Source organism: Paramisgurnus dabryanus, chromosome 14 (assembly GCF_030506205.2).
Source record: "Paramisgurnus dabryanus chromosome 14, PD_genome_1.1, whole genome shotgun sequence".
NCBI lineage: Eukaryota > Metazoa > Chordata > Actinopteri > Cypriniformes > Cobitidae > Paramisgurnus > Paramisgurnus dabryanus.
The window spans coordinates 24628896-24650361 of NC_133350.1; the positions used below are offsets into that span (position 1 = coordinate 24628896).

The window sequence follows — 21466 nt, forward strand, 5'->3', positions numbered from 1 at the left end:
GTTAGCAACACGTAGGTCATGGGTTTGATTCCATAGGGAACAAACATACTGAAAAATGTTTAGACTGAATGCACTGTGAATGAATTTGCATAAGATGGTTGCCAAACACAAAGTTAAATGTAAAAGTAAATGCAAAAGTTAATCACTTTATGTTCACACGTGAAAAGATTTTTGTAATAGTTATAATTAGCATGTTTAATGATTAGTAGAGCTCAACTGAATGTCTGTGTTATACTAAAACATGATTGGTATTGTTTTTAGGTAAACCTGAAAAACTTGCACTGTGGAGATCTGTCGAGCAAAAAACAATTCATACAACCTAATTTTAAAACGTCATGAATTAAAGGTGTGGTTAGGATTAATCGATAGTAATTTATATAATTATAGAAGTAAATGGGAGGTCCCAACCGTGACAGTTGCAAACTACTTACACTGTAAAAAGTGAAAGCACACTATAGTTTTATTGCCACATTTTGATAAAATTTCCTAAATCTAAAAGTGTTGCCCAGGCTTTAAAAGAAAGCAGGATTTTGCTGTCTGCTGTTTGGAATGGCACCTGCTGTATATCCCTTTAAAATTCTGTCTAGGTGGGCAGCCCACTAGGTTTTCGAACACAACTTTGTTTGCAATAAAGTTTACATACATAATTACCCGGGTGATAAAAGAGTGTCAAAGACAAAATGACCGATATTTGCTTGACTATACCTGTTTCCTCCAAGCGAGTCTTGTAGCAAGCGCGTCAGTTTGGAGTCTCTGTACGGCACATGACCGGCCTTCTTGCTCTGATCTCCCAATGCACTGATCACATTACCCAGGGCCAGCTGCCAAACACATATACACACAGTGTCACCCTTTATCCCACGCTGCTATGTAAGATTAAAAGCTTTTAAATGGGCCCTCTTACAATCGAGTAACTAGGCTCAAAAACAATGGAGCTCTGAGCACTTTAAACAATAGCTATTCTTGGCTGTGCTCCAGTCTTTAACTCTTCATCTGAACCGTAATTACTTTCAACTACTCTGACACCATTTAGACCACACAGCACTGAATATACAAGGCAGTATAGCTGAGGAAGATACTGTTAGTTAGGTTGCATTTCAAAAACATGAATCGGCTAAAAGGACATTCATCATGATAATGAAGTCCAGGATGAAGTTCAGCTTCGAAAAACGCTGACGGAGGCAGTTTTGTGGCCTTAGCTTGACTTGATAGGATGCTCCATTAAAAAATGAAAATTCGGTCATAAGCTACATACTCACATGTCATTCAAAACACATATGTGATAGTTTTTGGAATGTGATAGTAGATACAATGCCCAAACTGATATTATCTATACAAAGTGAATGCAAATCACAACAGTCAAATCCCCAAATGGACAAAACAAAAAGATAAAAACCAGTATACATAAAACCAGTAACTATGCTTACATGCAAGCAAATAATCTGTTTGTAATTGTATTGTAATTGTAATGATGGTTCAATCGGATTGAAAAGCCTTCATGTAAATACGACTGAGGTTGTTCGGATGCAAATTTTGATCATATTGAAAGGTGTGGTGTAGTCTGATTTGTGATCCGATCATCGGGACAAAAGTATGCATGTAAACGCGTGAATCGTAACAAGGCAATGGCAACATGCATTATTATAAAGGTGATGGGGTCACACGTTGTACATTCTGCAGTGTCATGTGTACTTTCATAACATTAGGCTACATAAAGCAATAAAACAGCATTGTGCCTTTCCAAAAATGGGTTTTCTTTGCCTATATCTGAAAACTTTTTAAGAACAATGTTCTCCAACTCAACTTTGACTTTGTACATTTATCCAGAGATAAAGTGTAAACTCGATGAGAGATGCTGTGCGCCGCATTGCCAAGTTCAGATTTGGGCTACTTTAAAACCGTTTCAGAGAGTTTTTCTGCGGGTTAAAGATGAAAGGATTTTGTTGATAAGTTATTGCTATGTGAATAGTCATTGGGATGCTTTTGGGCTAGTTTTGAATGTCCACTGGGCTGGTTTGGTTGCACAAATCTGGCAACCCTGGCTGTGTGCTTGTGCAGACGTTTGGATCGAATTATTTATCATAAACAAACATTTTAATCAGAATGCACTGTTTAGGGTACAAGTAAACTGTATTGTCGTAACCTGCAATCAGATTAAATTCAGTCGGATTGACACAATTTTGTGCATGTAAACATAGCCACTGTGAAATGTGACCCTGTATGTGAAAATCCTTGTAAAAAAATAATCTACAGTCATTCACTGTTTTCTACATAAAAGCATCCTACATAATGTAAAAAAAAAATACTGTAAAAATCTTTAATATTGACTGACTAAGGTGTGAATGTGACTTTACCTTGCTTAGCGCCATTGATAGCCATAATCTCCATTCACTTTCATTGTATAAAAGAGCAGAATAAACACACTGCCAACTACTTTAACTCTGCTTGTTTCATGAAAAATAACATCCTGTGTGTTTCAAGCAACGTGAGGGTGAGGACATGTGTACAAATGACATTTTTGTGTGAACTAATCTCATAATCTGAAGTACCAGGCCACAGTTGATGGAGATGCCTTCTCTCGCTCGATCTCCAGTGGCTCCCGTGCGTTTCAGACGCTCTGAGCCCGCCAAGTCCACGAAGTGAAACTTAGCGGTGAGCGTCTCGTACTCGGGCTGAGAGATGGGACCGTCAGATACGCCGTTCATCTCGTCGTTCTCCTGCAGTGAGAAAAACAATTACGTCTGCAATCTTCAAACATGCGTCGACATGCTGGCTGTTGACATTTTAAACATCAGCGGTTTAACATAATTACTCTGTTTTGTAACAGCAGCGCAGGCGCTGTGATTTTTTTTTAATACTGCAGAATGTAACTTTCTAAATGCCTGAACTTGTTAATCTCTTCTTATCCCAGCAAATCAAAACTTAAGACTAGGATTTCAACAGCACGAGGAAGTTTCATTTAATATTCATGTCTGTTGTCTGATCTTCTTGGCAAGCGTTGTTTGTTTTTAGACTGATGTGTCTGGAGGGACGTACCAGGTGCGGTTGCGAGCATACTCTCATCTGGCAGAGATGAATGGTGAAGATGGCATGAGAACGAGAGCTTTGGGCGTTCATCTGTGTGCTGGCTGTGGTGCGGGACAGAGCTCCCAGTTTCAAACATTGTAGGAGCTGAGGAGGAAATTAGGATAGTCAGTGACAGAGATCTCTATGATAGCCCTTTGAATCTTGTCTTTAATGCATTCTGTATGTGTAATGTGATGCATTCTGGGTATAAGCAAAAATTCAATGAGAATTTATGTCAGAATAAAATACTTTATTATTTACTGGCAATTAGTAAGGATAATAAATATTACTATTTGGGTTTAAATTAGACCAATCTACTTTTTTATGTAACATACTTAAAAATTATGATCAGTCTTGTAGAAAAAAATTGATAACTTTTAAGACTAGTCTAAGAAGTTTATGCAACCGGACTGTAGTTTAACCACTTTAAATTTGGATCCATCAGTATTTTAATGATAAATTTGTTTTTGAATGCATTTTTTTCTGAATGTATTGCCATAGACATTTAACTGACCTCCTCTTCTGTGTCGACTAGGCGTGAGGTCACTCCAGTGGTGTAGATGCCTCCGTTCCCATCCTCATGGATCTTAATGTTGGACTTCCTGCCTCGAGTCTCTGGATCGCGTGTGCTGTCAAAGAGGTCCAGGATCTCCTCATTATAAAGCTGCAGGACAAATACACAAGCTCAGTGACCTTCAGAAGGTCAACGGTCAAGAGGTCAAACCGGCAGAAAAAGGCACGTCGCATTTGACCTCGAGCATACCAAAGACCACACAAGCTGACAGATGAGGTTACAAAAGTGATAAATAGCGATAACCTTACAACACAAAGTGAGCCTGGAAGAGAAGCGGTAATGAAAAGAGAGATTCAACTGAAATTCACCGGAACTGCTCTCAGAACAGTTTTGAGAGACTTCAGTGCCAAACTGTAGCTGTGTCCCAATTCGAAGGTTGGATCCTTCGAAGGACGCATACTTTAAAGGTGAGGACTAGGTCTTTGAAGGTCGCAGAGTCCACGAAGACAACTGAAATGAGACCGTCTAGCCTTCGAAGGATCCATAAGTTGCGAGACCTGCTGTACGCGCCAACCTGAGATGTTTTTTAACTTATTAAAAAAAATGGAACCAGAAAAATAATTTTATTTTAGAAAATATGACAAGCTGATATAGATTTAACTAGCCAACAGTATATTAAATTAATCAAGCATAGAAATATAAGCAAGATATACGGAATAATATTAATATAAAACATAAATTACAATACTAAAACAGTGAAACATTTTCTGCTAAATGCACACTTTTGTTTAACAAAGGTTTTAAATGTTTATTTTTTGCATTTTAAGCAGCCCTCGAATTGGGATGGCCTTACTAGCCTTTAGTCGCGCTGCTATGACGCAATTGGTCTTATGCTACGTACACACCAAACGCGGGGCATTGCGTTACTCGCTCTAGATTAATCGCTGGATTTAACTGTGTCATGAGAATTTTTCGCCTGTGTTGAATATTTTCAACTTGGGCGAAGACGCGTTTGAGGCGAATAGCGCATGTTTTCGCGGCAAACCCGCCACCCATATCGGGTGGGGCGATGCGAATGACGCGTCTGATCACGTCTTTGCATTGATTTTGTATGTAATATACTCGCGCAAATCGTTGAAATCTGGTGTGAACCCACAGTTAGAATGCAGCTTTTGGAGGTCGCTGCCTTCGAATTGTGACACAGCTAGTGACTGTGACGGCACAGCCCGACCACCACAAAAAAAAACTATTAAGAGTTTTGAAAAACACATTTAAACATCCAGAGCGATTTGATTCTGCATCTTCACCCCATTACTAGGGATGCACTTAAATAAATGGCAGAAAACATAAATCAAAAAAATACCTCTCCCGTCAGTGCTAAGCTGTTATCATAGCGCTACACAAGCAAACCATATGATTGTGACAGCAGTGTGCAAATACAAAATGGCAAACAAGTTCTGCGTGATGCAACACTGCACATGTCGACTTGCACACATTTTAATTAAATTTTACAAAATTAATACAATTAAAAGTCTTATATTAATACAGTTTTACAGAATACTATTTTAAAATATTTTTTTTCAAAATCGTTTACCGTGCATGCAGAATTTTCGCCTTCGGACAAATATTTTAATTTTGATGCATTACTAGTGATCACAAGCTGAGCATGGGCTAAATTTAGTAACTTTGATTTAATAAATAAATTTTTTTAATTTTTTTAAATAAGGTTGAATGGATTTAAATCTGATCAAATGTGTTAAAGGGAAAGTTCACCCAAAAATGACAATTCTGTCATCAATCAAATAATGATTAAGCTTGGGCATCTACCCCGATGCCAGCACATTATCGTTGGAAAAGAAGCTGGACAGAGATTGCCAGTTTGGGAAATTGAGCAGCACAGAGGGACATGATAAAATCAATTTAGGGTTCAAAACAATATCTCAAACTGCTGATATATGAAAAAATGTACAACGTGCACAGAGCAGTTTTAGAAGGGATGTAGGGACGAAGAGTAATGAAACAAGGGCATTTTAATACCCTATTAAAGTCGTCCCGTGGGTGAAGCCTCCACTCACAGCTGGCGAGCTCAAGACAAATCTATCCCTTTATTCCCAACGGTGAGCCACGGCTCTGCTGAATAAACAGCAGCGTGCGCCAGACCACGAGCGGTAAAACAGCCTGTTACAGGATTAAACTCATTACCTAAGCCATGCTGTCTGCACGGCCTGGCAGATCAGCGCCTCCTTCTTGCCTGATGTCAGCTGTAATGACCAATATGAAATAAATATGGACTTCCTAGGGGTTTTCCTCCATGTCATCACGATCAGATCTTTCTCTCTCACTCTCTCTCTCTCTCGCTCAATCCATCATGCTCGCTCTCTCTCCATCCATTCTACACTTGATGTGATTTGAGTCAAGTCTACTTAACGGCACCATTATGCAGACAATGTGATTTAGATAAATGGAGTCAGAGAAGGTGGGACTCCAGCCATCTGCCCGGGTCGGCCCCTGCACCGTTTCCACTTTATTATGTTCACATGCCTAATAAAATTATATCGTAGTGAGAATGAAGACCATAAGGACACCTGATATCAAACTATTAAACACCTAATAAAAAAGGCAAAGCAGTCCAAATCTTTGCTGTGTATTGCACAAAATAAGCGAAACTATGTTATTGAGGCAACTTTGAGGAGTTTATCGTCTGGAAGGCATAGGGTTTTAATCACATGTGTGTACAAACATCTAAAAACACCATAAGAGAGTCATAAAACAAATGTTTAAAATAATAATAAAAACATCATCTGGACATGGTTATTAGGGATTACAGCCATTTAAAATATTTGACCGAAAATGGCATTACAGTTTTTTGCATTTTAATGTGTCTTTAGCATCGTCAATTATGCACACTGGCATTTTTACCTTTACATTATTTAGATAATAAAGCTGTGTGATTCTCGCGAAATTAGACTTGCGATGTGTCATGAAACATTTTGATGATAAAAGTAAATGCTATCAGAATAATAAGCATACAGTTACAAACATCTATTCATGTAATATTTTGCACATGATTTCAAATGACATCATAAAAACCAATTTTTTTTCACATTTAAGGGGAAAATTTTCATTATCGCAACGTGTCCATGACTGGATTTGGGTTCTTTGACATGGAAATATTTATAATAAATAAATAAAAGCTTCATTGCATGTTTTACTACAAACATTTACAGTAAAGAAACATGTGGTATTTAGTGATCATTGGTAAATGTATTGACAATAATAAGGAATATAAATGTGTCCAATACCAATTTTCTCATCCTCCGCAACAATTTTCAATCATTGTTTAAGCCCTCAAGGAACTAACATTTTCAAAAAACATTTGTTGAAAGGGACATAATTGACTGTGACACTCAAGATGGCTACCAGGTAAGCAGTTCTTATTTTTTCTCTCCAGATAAAAGTTGAAATTTTGTTTGTCATAGTACCTCGAAAACTTTTTAGTTCTCATTAGCGAAACATGAGTTTGTAAGTGCATATATTTAATGTAATATCATGTTGCAGTAATGATCATTTTTGATGATAATTTCTCTAAAAATAATAATTATAGTAAGTTCAGACCTTAATCTTATATGTGCAAAAAAATGGCTCAAGGGCTTTTTAAAAATTCTGATGCTGGACACCTTCTAAATCTGGATTTCGTCAGAATCACCCAGCTGTTAAATTTGATTATGTTGCATATAACTAAATGAAGAATATTTAACTTGTTTTATTTGTATCTAATTTTGGTGTGTTTCTTAAAAAAAGTTTGTAGTTTTTTATTTTGTTTGTAGTTATTGGTTAGTCCAACTCAGATTCATCAAATTAATGAAACTAAAAAGTCAAATATTAAATTATTAAAACAATTATACAAAAACGTTTTTTTATATTTTTAAGTCGCTCTCGGTTTTCGGCCAGTTGCATCCAGATTTTTCAGTATCGGTTTTCGAGAATTTTTATTTCGGTCAGTAGTGGTTATAACATCAGAAGACAATTTAGCAAACTACTTTGTATGAAAAAAACGTCCTAAAAACAATTAAATAATAAAGTAGACATTCTGCAAGTTCACATTATAAATAATAATCGCAAAAAGCACTTTTGATTGTTGATATTACTTCTGACAGAAAATGTGACCATGTTTGTAATAACTTAGGTAAAGTCAAAGGTTTTTTTAAGGTTTTTTTGTGATTTACTGTTTTCTAAATAAAACCATCCATCAAAATGTAAAGATTATTCTGTGAAAATATAACCTTGATATCTTTGATATTGACTGAATAAGATCATGTCAAACCTTGATGCCCCTAATCTCATCATCATTGTAAAACCTTTGCCTAGACTTCACATGCAATGTCACAAATGTTTTATCAACCTACAGTATTGCAAATAAAAATATTTTCTAGGTGAAAACTTCTATTAGCATCAAGCTTTTTTCTATACTGGCATTCTGTCAAATGCATTCATGTAAAAAGTACACAGGAAAACTAAGGCACCCTAGTTTTCATTCGATCTCACTAAAGTCTCACCTCCAGGAACTGAGCGCTGACTTTAAATTCTGGAGGTGGCATCTCCAATCTCTGTGCCTCCATCCTGCGTTTCTGGATGCCCTCGAAAAGCTGTCGCACCGCCCGAGGGATGATGCCCTGTTCTTCCTCTGACACACTTAGATCAAAGCCGGTGCCCATGGTGTACGTCTTTCCTGAACCGGTCTGCATGAGAGAGCAGGAAAGACTTGTATACAGCCCATGCACAATACATAAAACCATAAATCTAACCTAAACATTAAGGCATAACTATGCTAAGCGACTTACAGTACGGTATATACTTAATGTGTTACTGATACATTGATCCCCCTGGTCAACCGGTAAATACTTTCGAGATTTTCACAATGCATTACTGTTAACACTTCTGTGTCTGCCTCTTTAAGGTTGGGATGTGCACAGTAGCCGAAATATTCCTCTCGGGTATGAAAGTGTCCACATGTTTAATCTGGTTTAGATCTACTTTTGTACACACTGCAGTTGTATAATGGCCAAGGGTGTGAAACCGAGAGGCTTGTGCTTGACAACCAAAGATACCCGACCCAGCTGCTACATCACAATATTGAGCTTTGAGATAAAGGTTACAGGGTTGAAAAAAATAAATACACTACAGATATGGGCATATTGGTCTGTTTATGGATGAATTAGCAGGAAAACAACAACCAATATTAAAAATGGCTACTCATTATCTGTCTGTATGTGTGGTAGACCTTACTTGTCCATAAGCGAAGACAGTTGCGTTATATCCTTCGAAGCAGCCCTCGATGAGCTTGTGGACGCACGCCCTGTATATCTCCTGTTGGTGGGAGTCCAAGTCGAACACAAAGTCATACGTAAAGGCCTTGTCTTTTCCCAAGAGCAACTGGGGTTCCCCAGGAGTCACCGAGGTGCAGATGTGACATCCCTCGATCTTTTCCTTTGCCATCTGTGGCCTGATCCTGATGTAAAAAAAATAAAACAATTCAGCATAAATAACTTGATGTTTGGACAATATGTACACTAGCAGAAGCACAAAAAAGATCATTTACAGACAGGTTTCCTAATAACAAACCCTTCAGTGCATTAAGTGCCAAACATTGGCACATGATGGCACAATGGTAAAATGACAAATGGCAGAGCTTTCAGCAAAATTAATCTGTAACTTATTTGACAAAGACATGAATGATTATTCATTTTTGGCAACACGCGATTATGACAATTCTGACAAGATGTGAAGCGATCAACAGTATGGAGGATACATTAACAATGACAAAGTACAGTACCAAGGACATATTAACATGAAGGTTAATTAAGACTCCAGGCTAAAAAGCCTCATTATTCATTAGCCAATTAATTGAATCAGATTCTTCCTCAGAGCTAATATGCATTCATCTCTGCTATAGACAGCGCTTTCTAATGCATTTGCCTATATCGACTCAAGTGAACTGGTTAAATGACAAAACACAATTAAAGAGAGTAACCTCGGAGAGCTTACAATCATCAAGCCTTGAGCTTGCACTTTTTATTGTTTAGACATTTTCCTTATTTCAGCTATTCAGTTGTTAGAGGACTTATAGATTAGTTGACCCTTCTATTCATGCACAAAGAAAGCGGCTCTCACATTTTCAACAGAAAACATACAAATTGAGTTTTCAGTGGGCATTGTTGAAGACCACCAAAGCTGAATCACAGCACATGAGGGTATACTGATCCGCAACCCTAATACTGAGAACAGCAGTGCAATTGTCCTCTCTATCACACACACACACACACACACACACACGTCTGTTTACCCTAACACAGAGAAGCATGTGACCACTGCGACAACGCATGTGTGGACTGACCACTTCATTTATTTATATCTCTTCATTCCAAGTCCAAGTCATCCACTTAAAAGCATAAAAATATAACAAAATTATATGCAATGACATACAATGGGGTGAAACGATAATTTGCGATACATACTAATACCTGCATGATAACGGGTGGCAAAGGCAGATACAGACCACAACAGGTTTGGCTCGCATGCGATTCGCGGATTAATATGCAAATTTAAATAGGGAAAGTTTATCAATTGTAAGTGTTTCAAAGGCTTGCAAATGTTAAAATTCAAGTGATTTTAAACAATTTAACTGCAAAAAGGCACTAAAGTGAGCAGCCTTTTTATGCACAGACTCACGTAAGGTTGAATGTATCCGGCCCAGCTCCAGTCAGATGTGATTATCCCTTATATCCCTTCAAAGATCCAAACTGTTGATGTGTAAACTTTAGAGAGAGTTGCGCTACTGTATCTGACACTGTAGTAGCTTAAAATATATTTGGTGAATAGAGCAATAAAACCACGTACTGTTTTCACGTGGAGCGACTGTTTATGCTGTGCCGTTTGGAATTCCCCATCCGTCTTTATGCACGTGTTTAAGTGCACTCAAAAGTGCACACATGGAGAGACGCATTTCGAAAAGCTAGCGAACATAAAATCTTTCTGTTATTGACAGGGCACATACAAACAAAATGATCTCCACAATACTCTTTTTCTAATAAAAACATTTGTTTATGTCTTAAGTGTATGTATATTTGGCAGAAATAAGTCTGTGCTTATTTGTTCTTAAAGAGACAGTAACCTCAATTAACCTACTTGAGTCTGTGTCATTAATGTTAATCAAACAACCCAAGACAAAGAAAAAAAAAATCACTTCTGTAGCATTATTATTCATTTGATTCATTTCTGTACCTAATGCCAATTTAAGACCTTACTTAATGTGCAACTTTATTTTTTATTATAAATGTTTGTAATTTCTTTATTTGTTCTTATTTATTTTTCCAACCCCCTTTTTGGTGATCCGAAAAATTATCAGTGCCTCAAAAACCGTAGTGTGATCCGAACCAGGAATTTTGTGGTCCATCACACACCTAGCCAATATTATCCCATACGGCAAAAAGAAATTTCTTTGGACAAAAATATGTTTTAAATATACGCTAAATACATTTTGTAGAAAGTAAAGCTTAATTAAATATATTTTTGAACTCAGTTTAACCTTCAGATATTAACATATATTTCAAATGAATTTCAGGGGCCACAAATACATTTCAAATTTAACAACCATATAAGGAAAAAATATATTTTTCCTGGTCAAAATAAAAGTTTGTAGAAAATGTATAATTTATAAAATATATATGTTTAAAATATAAAATAATAAGTATATTGTTGCAGTTATGTTCACAACAGACTTATGCCTAAAAAATTTTTTTTTTTATCATTTTACTTTTGACCACATTTAGAGGTAGTCAAAAACGCATTCGACCAGATTGCTTTTGTGGTGTAGTCGTGCATATGGTCAAAGGTGTTTGAACAACCACAAATGACCGCCTACTCTCCGCCTATTGATCTAAAGTCTGATGTACTGAACATGATGTTTTTGAAGTTTTTAGCACAAACCCACTGTGTTTAGTGCAGTCTTTTGGCTATCATTAATCAATCAATCTAAAACGGCTCCGCCCATTTCATTTTTGCTTCATTTTGCAAGCGTGTGAAAGTTGCATCAATTGCTCTGAAATAACAGAGAAAGCCTAAAACATTGTACAGTGTGTTTACTAACTACACAAGCAGTGGTACTCTCACGTAATTGCTGCGTCCGAAAACTTAGGCAGCTGACTTGTTGCCTCGCTGCCTCATGAGGAGGCAGGAAGGCAGCTCAGAAAAATGCTTTCGGACACACTTCAAACCCAGCGTGTTTGAAATCTGAACACAGAGCATAGATGAAAACTACAATACTAATTTCTTGCTAGAAATGCAATTTTAATAGGTGTAAAAAGTGAAAATATATATTTATTTACACTAAATTTGTGCTCCAGCCGCTTTCTTGGCCGCCATTTTATGTTTTCGAACTCGATCAAGCTCGACCAATCACATTCCCCATGCGCGCACATGCATGGAATTGACGGACAAGATCTCAGGAGTCAGGAAGTAAACCTAACATGGGATTCGGACGTGCCTTGATGCCTTCCTGCCTTGGAAAGCTGCGGCAGAAGGCAGCAATTTAGAGTTTTCTGACGCAGCCAATATACGTGCACATCAATTTAAACCCATAATTTCTTCCGCTCACGTTTTAACAACTCACCCACAGACTATACCCTCAAAGTAATTGGGACAGAAGTGGTCAAAACTAACTGGCCAAAAGAGACACCAGGTGTGAGCGAATATACTTCTTTCTCATCCACTTGTGTAAATGTGCTCCCAGTGACAGCTTTTGTGCTCAGTGGTAGAGCACTGCATTCGCAGCGCAAAAGGTCATGGGTTCAAACCACGGGAACACACATACTGACAAAAATGGTACACCTTGTAATGCACAATAAGTTGCTTTGGATAAAAGCTTCTGTCAGATGCATCCATTTAAATGTTTTGTTCCTTGTTTTAAGTGTTCATAGAAATCTGCTCATCAGCAAACCTCCACCACAAACACACTGTCAGTAGCACGTCAGATACTGTATGTCTCATCCCATGCTGGTTACTTCTCTAATCTTAACCTTACTTCTGCGTTACATTGATCATTAACATCTACAGCTGTGAGGGATGCACAGACTGAGCCACAGTGGCAGGAAATGAAAGAAGACCATGAATAATCAATTAACACGACAGCACACATGCACAATCACACAACACAGCCTGTATACTATCTGCTCTCTCTCTCCGGCTGCCCCTATCTCGGTCTCTCTCTCGTCCATCCCACAATCTATAGTGCATTGATCAGGACGACCGACACATGAGGCGTTTCCCCGAGAGGATCACACACTAAAAATAACCCCCACCATGGTGGATTAAACATCCTATCTGACTGAACCAAAGCACTGCATCCTTAATTACCCCTTAACGCTGACCCCAGATCGGCTTACTGTGCTAAAATCCAGTAATGGAGTGCTTGAAACTGTTCTAAGATCAGCATGAAGGGGACACTTCCTCAATGGCCTCGTTTGTTTATCTTAAAAAGCAAAGCAATTTGCAATTTCCTATGAGATAAGCACGCAATACATATCAGGGAGGTTATTAATACTTTGCTGAATAACTTAGTATTCCCAAAGTGCTCCAAATAAAATCTGTTATCTGTTATCAATTTTTAATTATACAAAATGATTATTTATTCACATGAACGACTTTGTTGGATGAGTCACATATAAAGCTTCAAAATGCTTCTAGCTACGTAAGCTCAAAATGTTTCATAACACAACATCTGTGTTGCCACTTGCCACAAAGACAACTAAGCTTTTATGTTTGCCACAAGTGCACAACAGCGCATTTATTATCAAGAAATTGCAGTATTTTGCCTATGAACCGCCTATGTATGTAGTTTAACACACAATTCGTTTTATGTCTTCCCCTTTACACATTGTTGTATCTATGCCCTAAATACACCCGCGTTATCTCCAGGGCCCTAAATTAGATTGACTAACAAGAAATCATATGTCTGACACCCACTGAGGGGGCAGTTTTAATATTTGAAGTGATCCATCATTCACGTCCAACAGTTATGACACCCACACAACAAAGCAATCCTGCCATATGACACCGAGGAGCATCTGTCCGCCTGCTGTCTGCGTGTCTGTTTGTTTGTGTATTTGTGTGAGAAACAAAAGGAAGCGTGTCATCAGTCTGCAGCGACAGCACTTCCTGTCATAGAGAGGGAAGTTCTTGCCACGTCCTTCACTCACAAAAGTATAAGAAACTAATATTGTGAAGATGCTTTAACCGCAAGCCTGTGTTTTTCCCTCATCAAACAATGACATGTGCACATTTCTATGGGCTCTTCTTTATCCTAAATTGTGTCTTAAAATAATGTCTATGTTGCAAGTTAGGCTCTATGACACGCTGTTGACTACCTTAAAAGTTTAAAACAAGCTAAAATCTTAATTCAAAAGCTATTCATAAATAATGAATGTTTAAAAACGCTAGAAGTACAACCATGAGATTATCTATTATGTGTTGGTATGTCATAAAAAGTGATTTTATTATTGTGAAATATTCTAAATTTATGATTGTGAAATATTTCCTGTTTAAAGTATAACATGTTTTCGTAGCATAACTGGTAGAGCATTGTGTCACATGTTCAATCAAAGGTCACATCTTCAATTCCCGGGAACACACAAATACTTACGAAATGTATTGAAATGTCCAGAATGTCAATTCGGATAAAACGTTAACATCCACCTCTCGTAAATATGCAACAATTATGATATAAATCTGGTTTAAATATTAGCAAAACTTAGCATCACTGTATAATAGATATGATCAACTTTTATGCCAACAGAAGCCTTTATTTGTATGCATTGTAAGCATTTCGTATACCCATCGCACATTTCAGGGCTTTGATTTCTATAAATTGAAGATGGCAAGGATACGATCAACCAGCGGCCTGCAACAACATGACCAAAAACAGGATCACAGAATACAGTTGAGCGAGAGGACGCACAGGGTTGCACGTGAAGCCATCAGCATTTATGACTCGCAATTTGTCGAATGTCAAATTTTACACAAATATTGTCTTTGATATTTCCTGTTTAACTCCCATACACAAGGGCAGTTGAGTATCACAATTAAAGCCAGTGAGAATCTTATCTGGGCACCGATCCAAAAGGTCCCCGCTACTGCAAGCCAACATCCATTCGGCTGGCAATAAACTCTTTGTTACAACCGAGTCTTTTGCGTTTATGTGCTACTAAAAGGCCTCATATTCATGAGCGTTATAATGCGAGTAAAATGAAAGTACATTGACATATATGTATGCTAAGAAACACAAGGAGCTCTGTTTATTTTGACATCATCACCTCCCCCAAATCCAAAGTAAACTCCTCCTTCTTCCATATCATTCATTCCCTCTCTGTGACCGGCGCCTGGAAAAACAGATCAGTGGGTCATAAGGGAGAGGCAGCCGTACAGGAAACGGACCTCCATTTCCTCTCTCATGATAGACCCTTTAACAGGCAGATCACATACATGGTTGCCTGCACCTGTTTACATGAACACACAATTAAAGGCAAATGTAACAAATAAAATACCTAATTGTAATTTGCTTATAATCATTTTTGGACAACATGTCCCCTTAATAATGTCTTTTCACTACATTGCTTATCTTCCCTCTCTCTGTTTTTGTATTCTTCTCACTAACACGTTTGACAAACAGAAGAGCACTTCTTTAAAAGCAGTCTCTCAAGAAGACATAAAAATGTGTGCCAGGACTGTCACTTCATCCTGGACATCAGTACAGCAGCTTTTAATATGGTGCCCAAAACGTCCTATTCATTAGGACAATACATACTGCACAACACAAGACTGTAAAAATCTTTCAACAATCTGAAATTCTGCTATACTCTATTTACTCCTGCATTTCTGTGGCATGGTTTAAAAAACTGTAACTTAATCTGCTGTATCGTGAATGGGACAATAGTGGAGACAGTGTAGTCAGGTTTGTTACTTCGAATGAGAGCAACGGCGGATCGTCGGGCGCGAGCAACGGCGGATCGTCGGGCGCGAGCAACGGCGGATCGTCGGGCGCGAGCAACGGCGGATCGTCGGGCGCGAGCAACGGCGGATCGTCGGGCGCGAGCAACGGCGGATCGTCGGGCGCGAGCAACGGCGGATCGTCGGGCGCGAGCAACAGCGATTTAATGAGAGCAACAGGGAGCAACGGGACACTCAGTCAGGATTTGAAGTTTTAAACTTTTGAGTGTGGAAAAAAGATGCATGGAAAGTGAATGGTGACAATCTGTCCTTACATCCCCATTTGTTCTTCATGGAAGAAAGAAAGTCATACGGGATTGGAATAACATGAGGGTGAATATATGATGACAGACTTTAGGTGAGTTGTCACTTTAACACACTGTGGTGGAAACGGGGGTTGTAGCCGTTGTTGAGCAACTGCGAATCGTCAGGCGAGAGCAACAGCGGATCGCTCGGCGAGAGCAACAGCGATTTTATTAGAGCAACGGGACACTCATAACGGGGATTGAAGTTTTAAAACTTGTGAGTGTGGAAAAAAAAGATGCATGGAAAGTAAATGGTGACAATTAGGGATGCTTAACGATTAATCGCGATTAATCGTTAGCAGAATAAAAGTTTTTGTTTACATCATATATGTGTGTGAACTGTGTATAATAACTTTGTGTAAATTAATGTACACACATGCATGTATATGTTTTAGAAATGTTTACATGTGTATATACATTTGTATATTTATGGATAATTTATATTATATATAAATATTTAATATATAATTTTTTTTCTTACAATTATACATGAATCTGTTCATATTTATATATATGCATATTTATTATACACAGTTTACACAGATATGTGATGTAAACAAAAACTTTTATTCTGCTAACGATTAATCGCGATTAATTGTTTAGCATCCCTAGTGACAATCTGTCCTTACATCCTCATTTGTTCTTCATGGAAGAAAGAAAGTCATAGGGGATTGGAACAACATGAGGGTGAATATATGATGACAGTCTTTAGGTGACTTGTCACTTTAACACTCTGTGGAGGAAACGGGGGTTGTAGCCGTCGTTAAACTTGATGTCAGCTACCTTAAATTTAGTTTCTTACTCAAATACAACCCAAATACAACTCAAACACAACGCTTTTCTGGTTGCTTCAACTGCTGGTTATATAGGTTATATAGGTTAGCAGCACTGTACAGAGCCGCGTCTAGAGAGTCTATCGTCTTTAATAATTGACGATTGGCTCTTCTTACAGGAAGGCGGGACTTAATTTGCTAAAGCAGCCGAGCGTTGGTTTCCCCCATCCATAGTAATAAAACTGCACTGACTTGTCCGCATCTATAGTCTTTGTTATGTATAACATACATACATAATAAGTTTAGCATGTATGAAGGTTATGTCATTTATAAAATATTTTTTAATGTTTACTTTCCAGCAAAAAAAGTTATACTATAATATATAATAATACTGTCAACCCCTATACACCATCTGCACACATACATCCCTCATGCACACACAGACGTCACATGCACCAACGCATTACACAATAGGTGATGACATCAGTACAAACCCTGTAGTGTGGACAACTTTTACTCTGCTAAATGCATCATTCAGCACTTCTACTTTTGCTATAAACAAACAGTCAGGCTTTTGACTGTGTGCTGCTGACTGCCTGGCTGAGAAGACACATTAACTGCATTAAAGCCTGTGGTGAAAAGACACCGGGCCAATTCAATCAAAGTGCATTGAGAACATAACACAGACAAAAACCTTTATCTTGTAGGTGTGGTAAAGCTAGGATTTCCCTCGACAACTGTCAGAAAGATCTGACTACCGGCAAAACATTTCTGAATAAACAAAGTACATCCCACATATGCTACCTTGTCTTCCCACGTTCCCGTGTTATGATTTCGTTAAGAACAGGAAAAGATCGACTCAGGAAAGGCTTTCTAGAGTTGCAATGAACTCCCATCTAGGGCAGAACTATCTCTATAAACGATCAGTATATTTGCCTGTAGATGGAAATGATTTGCATTACAACCGCCTGAAGCCTTCAGTTTCAGTGTCAGACAGTTCATGAGATCGTCCTGTGAACAAAGAGCTCATTTCCTATTCTGATCTCTTTCAATTTTCATTCACTCCATTATTTTATTAAAAGACATTTTAACTACTATAACCATTAAAAGTTTACATTATGCAATTTTTTTAATTGTTTTATTTTATTTTAGGTTAAACAATTTTATTAATTTAGTTTTTCATCACTATTTTCTTGCATGTATAAAAAGTAGGGATGCACCGAAATGAAAATTCTTGGCCGAAACCGAAAACCGAAAAAGAGGAAACCAAGGCTGAAAAACCGAAACCCCGAAATAAATCCTTATTGCCAATTATTAGTACAAATGCATTTATGGCTATCACTGTGTACTAACTTTACTAGGGGTGTGTGACGGATCACAAAACTCACGGTTCGGATCACATTACAGTTTTTGTTTTGATCGGATTTATTTTTAAGATCAGCGAAAAAGGGGATGGGGAAAATCTAATAACAAATAAAGAAAATTGAAAAAAATAACGAAATATAGAAATTTATAAACAAGAACAAAGGGCTAACATTAGCATTAGGTACAGAAATCTAATTAAATGAATTATAACACTGTCTTTATTGCATAAATAAAATATATTATTATTTTTAGAGCTACAGAAGTGATTTTCTCTTTGTCTTGGGTTGTTTGATTAACATAAATGACACAGACTTAAGTAGGTTAATTCAGGTTACGGTCTCTTTAAATAAGCAGAGACTGGTTTCTGACTGAAATCTATACATACACTTAAGACATAAACAAATGTTTTTATTAGAAAAATAATACTTTGGAGATAATTTTGTTTATATGTGCCCTGTCAATAACAAAGATTTTACGGTCGCTTGTTTGCGTCTCACTCGTGTGTGCACTATTGAGGGCACTTAAACGAGCGCGCACACAGAGACTGAGGGCAAATCCTAAACAGCGCAGCATGCAAACGTTACGTTGTTGTATGTTAATGGACTACAGTATGAGACACATTTGCGCGACTCTCTCTAAAGTTTACACACCAAGAGTTCTAATCTTTGAAGGGCGTACTCGCTGTGATGATCACGTCTGGACCGGACACGTTCAACCGCATGTGCCTCTGTGCGTACAGACAACTGCTCACTTTAGCACCTTTTTGCGGTTAAATACATCCACACCGCATTCATGTTGCTTCAGATAAGCACGTACAGGTCGCGGTTTCTGTTTGTGTCATCACAACATTTCGGCCGCATTGTTTCGGTGATAAATGTCTTTCGGCTGAATATTCGGTGCATCCCTAATAAAAATATGAAAAAGTTAAAGCACACACAATCTTGGTGTGCCTATCATAACTTATCTAATGATTATAAGTGCATTAATAAACCTAAAAACTGCTGAATATAAGCTGTATTAAGACCTCAGTACACACAACACTGCTGTATCAGTAAAAACACAATGTCCACAGCGTAAAACACACACACACACACACACACACACACACACACACACACACACTTGACCAGCAGGCCAAAGACTACAATGAGAATGCGCTTACAGTGTGTGAAGTGTGTCTGCCATCTGTCTTTACCTCTCTACCACACACAAACAGACACACGAAACCCATGAGACATCAGAAACATGTCAGCACCATTCAAGAGCTGATTAATCCTAGTGACTCTTTGGGCCAGATGCCCAAACTCAACAGTAAAAAGACATTAATTCTTGGCTCTGTCACTGAAATAAGAACACAGACTGAAGTCAGTGCAGTATTTCAGTTTAAGGCCATTATCACAACTTAAATATGGCTATGAATCCTATGAAGGGACACACAACAAAACAACATCTGCAGAGGAAAATAAACCCAAGCATTGGCTAGTTTCCTTTCAACCGTACTCTAAACAAATTGGGTTGCTCAAACCTAAATTTTAAACCAAAAACAATAGCACAACCATTGCCTACCCATTTATCCAAACACAACGTATGCTGCATTTAAACGTATGGCATCTACCATATGAGCACTAGCCCAAAATATAGTCTGTTTTAATGTGTACACATCACGAATGTACAGGCATTGTCGAATGCACAGCATAGTTTATTTGACTCATACGTGACTGTACAAAGATGTTTGATACATACGCATTGCGACAAAATTCAAAGCATCGCCTAGGCTACATACTGCATGCCCATACAATGCACTGCCAGATTTTTGTAATCGTGCGTACTTTGTCACATGTAAACAGACCCTCGCTAATGCATAAAAATGGGACTATACTTCTATCTTAAGCCTTAATGTAGAAATATCTAGTGTATGTGTTAACTGCTAGGCTGCAGATCCAAGCAAAATCTGACATCTCTTGTAGGTTTCATCTGGATACCATCAGATGAGTATGACCCTTGTCAACCCACAGGACCTGAAAGAGGCACGTTTAACTTTTATGTGCCCTGGACCACAAAGACCTTTGAGTTGGTGAAGGAACATGTCATGCATGTGTGTTAAGGGGTATCAGTGTATGCTTGTGTAGGTGTGTGTGACCTCTGTGTGGCCCTATGGGCCCCTTTTGGATGGTGCAGCGTATCTCCAGATGTCAGATCTCCAGCCTTTCCAACTCAAACAGCCTCTCCTTGCATACAGATCTGCTTTAAACCACCATCTCCTCCTCTCTTTCTGAACTTCCCGAGCACCTCAATCTATAATCCTACACTGTCGCATATAAGGTACAAAACTATGCATTTTTATAGTATAGGGGTGGTACCCTAAGGTTCCGTTTTGTACCTTTACAGATAAACTAAACATAATACAATGTGGTACGTTTTGGGGTACATTACTGTACCATAAAGATCTACTGTGTATTTTTAAATGTACAGTTAACCCCTAAAATGTACCTTATAGACCGTTTCATCGGGCGAACGTGCGGTGACGCGATAAGCGTCTGGTCTGAACTTTACTTCCGGTTTCTGTTTGTTTAACGGTCTGACTAGTTGCTGAAACTGAACTCTAAAATAAATACCTCGTCCAAAAAAAAAAATGTTTTGGGTTCCTATGTAATCTAAGTATTGTTTATTTTGCTTGTTAAATAAATAAACTACTTTGTTGTTATTTATTTTTCGCAGAGTTTACCGGAAGTTACGTGATGACCATGAAACCGTCTATACAAAACTGTTCCTTAAGGCAGTGGTTCTCAAACAGGGGGGCCGCGAGATGGTGCCAGGGGCCCCAGTTTTATGACATTTTATAAAATTAGGGATGCTCACATTGACCGTTTAACCGTTAACCGAAGGTAAGAATTTATGACCGATTAACATTATCAGTTAAAATAAAAAAAAATGTGTTAATACATGGTGCGTGTCGTCATGAGCCGACAGACATTTCGCCACTTTTCTATCTTTAATTTGTGAATGTCCTGTAAATGACACAAATTAGTGCTGCCCTGACGGTCTGATAAAGTAATCATTTGTATGCGTGTTTGGAAGCTGAACGGAGACGCGCGCATTTCCGCGCAAGATGACGCGGTCCGTCTCGCGTACATCCGGACAGACGTTCGCTGGTGGCCTCTGACCCTGTCTATAAACCTCTCTCTTTTTGCACAAACGGAGAAAGACGACGCAAAAGCAAAACTTTCTGAAAATCATCCTGCTTTAGAAATGACCACTGTGGTAGATGAAATGGAGACAATCTGCCCTTTTTGGATATTAATCCTCTGGACTGATCGCATGCTTTTTAGTAAGGTAATGTTGCGTGAATATCTGATAATGTATGAATCCTGGTTCTGTTGTTGATCTGTCGCTGCTGTTTGCAC

General features: G+C 38.1%; 1 protein-coding gene across 6 annotated transcripts in view; it reads right to left on the reverse strand.

Moving 5' to 3' along the window:
* kif21b (kinesin family member 21B) overlaps positions 1–21466 on the reverse strand; it is a 96009-nt gene that overhangs the window by 55440 nt on the left and 19103 nt on the right. For all 6 annotated transcript variants that reach the window (XM_065241720.2, XM_065241722.2, XM_065241718.2 and 3 more), the window contains exons 2-7: positions 8867–9089; positions 8137–8319; positions 3581–3730; positions 3037–3171; positions 2550–2717; positions 706–821 (exon numbers count right to left, since the gene is read on the reverse strand). In XM_065241720.2, coding sequence (XP_065097792.1) covers positions 706–821; positions 2550–2717; positions 3037–3171; positions 3581–3730; positions 8137–8319; positions 8867–9089 — 975 coding nt within the window. The remainder of the gene's footprint in view (positions 1–705; positions 822–2549; positions 2718–3036; positions 3172–3580; positions 3731–8136; positions 8320–8866; positions 9090–21466) is intronic.